Below are 3,024 nucleotides of genomic sequence, written 5' to 3'. Positions count from 1 at the left end.
TTAAAATATGAAAAAGAGATTAATGTCAGAAAACCTAAGTTCAAAGTTGGTGATATCGTAAGAATATATAGGTGGAAATCTCATTTTGAAAAGGGTTTTACTGAACGATGGACGAAAGAACTTTTTAAAATTGTTGATGTAATAGATACAGTTCCTTGGACTTATAAAATATATGATTTGGAAGAGACAGAGATTTTAGGTTCATTTTATTCACAGGAATTACAAAAGACAAAACTAAGCATATAATACACCTTTGTGGACACTAGAGGGACAAGTCCGAGGTGTATTACAGTATATAATGTGTGTCAAGGGGGACGTTCTTAGATCTGTGAACCCCAAACACAGAATCCTCAACTGAATAGTCAAGGCTTAACTTTTGTTTGTGTGTGTGTGTGTGTAATGGGAGCAATAGGTTGGCGCTTCACTCCCTCCTACTATACACCGTTGTGGACACTCGAGGGCCAAGTCCGAGGTGTATAACAGTATATAATGTGTGTCAAGGGGGACGTTCTTAGATCTGTGAACCCCAAACACAGAATCCTCAACTGAATAGTCAAGGCTTAACTTTTGTTTGTTGATGTGTATGTGTGTGTGTGTCCCAACCCTCACATTCAAAATCTCAACCCCAACCCTCACATTCAAAATCTCAACCCTAACTCAATCCTCGCCCAACACAATGTCTTTTTCAAAATGAGATTTCCACCTATATATATATATTTTTACGTTTTTTTTCTTCTTCCAATTCTGTCTTTTAAGGCTTTCAGGTTTGATGACGTAGAAAGGGGGAGTAAGCCTGCACTTTCTTCCCAGAACTTTCTTGATCTTGCTCCCATCAAGCACCATCCGACAAAGAACTACATCGATAGGTTTAGATCCCAAAGAGTGATAGCAACTCCAAAAGTCTCCAAAATATAAATAAATAAAATAATAATAATAATAAATAAATAAATAAATAAATAAAAGCCCCCAAAAAAGTTTCAAGTGTCCAACATAAACCCAACTTTCCAAGTCTTCAAGGTATAACCACATTCCCGTTGAGTTTCCAAGATATGTATCACATTGTTATCAATTATCCAATCCAGAACCCACATTTCAAGTATTCAAAGTAAAACCAACTTACAAAGTCTCTTAAGGATAACTCATTTACTGATTTTTTCAAAATTTGTGAGTCTCCAAGGTAGGCCCCATATTTAGAACCATCTTGGCAGAACCCTTTTCCTGAGTCTCCAAGGTAGTTATTTAAACCATCAAGGCAGAACTCATTTACTGATTTTTTCAAAATTTGTGAGTCTCCAAGGTAGGCCCCATATTTAGAACCATCTTGGCAGAACCCTTTTCCTGAGTCTCCAAGGTAGTTATTTAAACCATCAAGGCAGAACTCATTTACTGATTTTTTCAAAATTTGTGAGTCTCCAAGGTAGGCCCCATATTTAGAACCATCTTGGCAGAACCCTTTTCCTGAGTCTCCAAGGTAGTTATTTAAACCATCAAGGCAGAACTCATTTACTGATTTTTTCAAAATTTGTGAGTCTCCAAGGTAAAACTTGTATTCTGGCTCATCAAGGTATAACTTGTTCAGTGGGTATTGTCTTGATAACTCACAATGAGTACTATTGCTGTAAAACTCTTTTTCAGGATTTTGCTGGTCTCCAAGGTATAACTCTTTGGTTGGGTCATCAAGGACGAACTCGTTCTGTGGGTCTTGGTCGCTCATAAGGTCTTCAACCAAGCCAACAATTTCGCCCCAAGTTGTAGCAAAAGCAGTATTTTCATTTCGTATTTCATACACAATTTCCTGTGAGAGAAAATAATAATGTATTAATTAAGTTATTTAATTATTAAATGAGTATGCTTCAATCAAAGTTTGAAAATAGGAAAATAAAAAATCTTACCTCAATAGATAAGAGGTTTGAATCCAGTTCATCAACTTGAAGGTTTAGTTCCATAGAAGACAGAGAGTTCCAAGGAACACCAAAGTCATCCCACTCAAGGTCTTCAACCAAGCCAACAATTTCCCCCCAAGTTGTAGCAAAAGCAGTATTTTCAGATACAATTTCCTGTGAGAGAAAATAATAATGTATTAATTAAGTTATTTAATTATTAAATGAGTATGCTTCAATCAAAGTTTGAAAATAGGAAAATAAAAAATCTTACCTCAATAGATAAGAGGTTTGAATCCAGTTCATCAACTTGAAGGTTTAGTTCCATAGAAGACAGAGAGTTTGAGACAAGCACACAGAACACCATTGCCAGCAAGAACAAATGTTTAAAATGGAGCCTGGGTTTGAAGCTTTTATAGAGAAAGACTGGTGGGTGTGGTTTCCTTTGGAAATTCCCTGGGCAAGCCTAGGCAAGCCTTCATTGGGAAATTTTTCAAAACCATAACATCCTGTAATTTTCTAGTGATTTCTTTGTGAGTCAGAGATGAACTGGAAATGATGTAAGAGTGGGCGGGGCTTAGCAAAAGTAGGCGGAGCTTAGGAAAAGTGGGCGTGGCTTAGAAAAAATACCTTATGAAAAGTGGGCGGAGCTTAGCAAAAGTGGGCGGGGCTTAGGAAAAGTGGGCGTGGCTTAGAAAAAATACCTTATGAAAAGTGGGCGGAGCTTAGCAAAAGTGGGCGGAGCTTAGGAAAAGTGGGCGTGGCTTAGAAAAAAATACCTTATGAAAAGTGGGCGGAGCTTAGCAAAAGTGGGCGGAGCTTAGGAAAAGTGGGCGTGGCTTAGAAAAATTACCTTATGAAAAGTGGGCGGGGCTTAACAAAAGTGGGCGGGGCTTAAAGAAAAGTGGGCGGGGCTTAACAAAAAATAACCTGTGGCTCAGGAGGTGGTCAAACAAGAGCATTAAGAGAAGTTTATCATTTCGTAATGACACAAATGGGGTATCTTAAAAAATATAAAGATTCAAATGTTTTGTTTGTCAATATTTTAGATGGGGATTATTGTGCAAAGAAAATTAAACTATTGAAGGAATTTGAGAATGAACAAATCTTTATAGGTTCAATGAGTGAGCTGTTCAACCCTCAG

At 37.4% G+C, this 3,024-nt stretch overlaps 1 protein-coding gene across 1 annotated transcript in view; it reads right to left on the bottom strand.

Moving 5' to 3' along the window:
• Positions 1-1,054: 1,054 nt before the first annotated feature.
• The window catches only part of LOC147027567 (uncharacterized), a 1,981-nt gene continuing 11 nt past the window's right edge, over positions 1,055-3,024 (bottom strand). Inside the window, exons 1-3 of the mRNA XM_085877077.1 lie at positions 2,155-3,024; positions 1,893-2,057; positions 1,055-1,795 (exon numbers count right to left, since the gene is read on the bottom strand). The exon at positions 2,155-3,024 is cut by the window's right edge and continues 11 nt beyond it. Coding sequence (XP_085733203.1) covers positions 1,070-1,795; positions 1,893-2,057; positions 2,155-2,247 — 984 coding nt within the window. The 5' untranslated portion in view covers positions 2,248-3,024 and the 3' untranslated portion in view covers positions 1,055-1,069. The remainder of the gene's footprint in view (positions 1,796-1,892; positions 2,058-2,154) is intronic.

This window comes from Eptatretus burgeri, chromosome 4 (genome assembly GCF_056783735.1).
Source record: "Eptatretus burgeri isolate ZD-2024b chromosome 4, Ebu_testis_v1, whole genome shotgun sequence".
NCBI classification, from domain to species: domain Eukaryota; kingdom Metazoa; phylum Chordata; class Myxini; order Myxiniformes; family Myxinidae; genus Eptatretus; species Eptatretus burgeri.
This window is presented reverse-complemented; position numbering and strand designations above follow the sequence as displayed.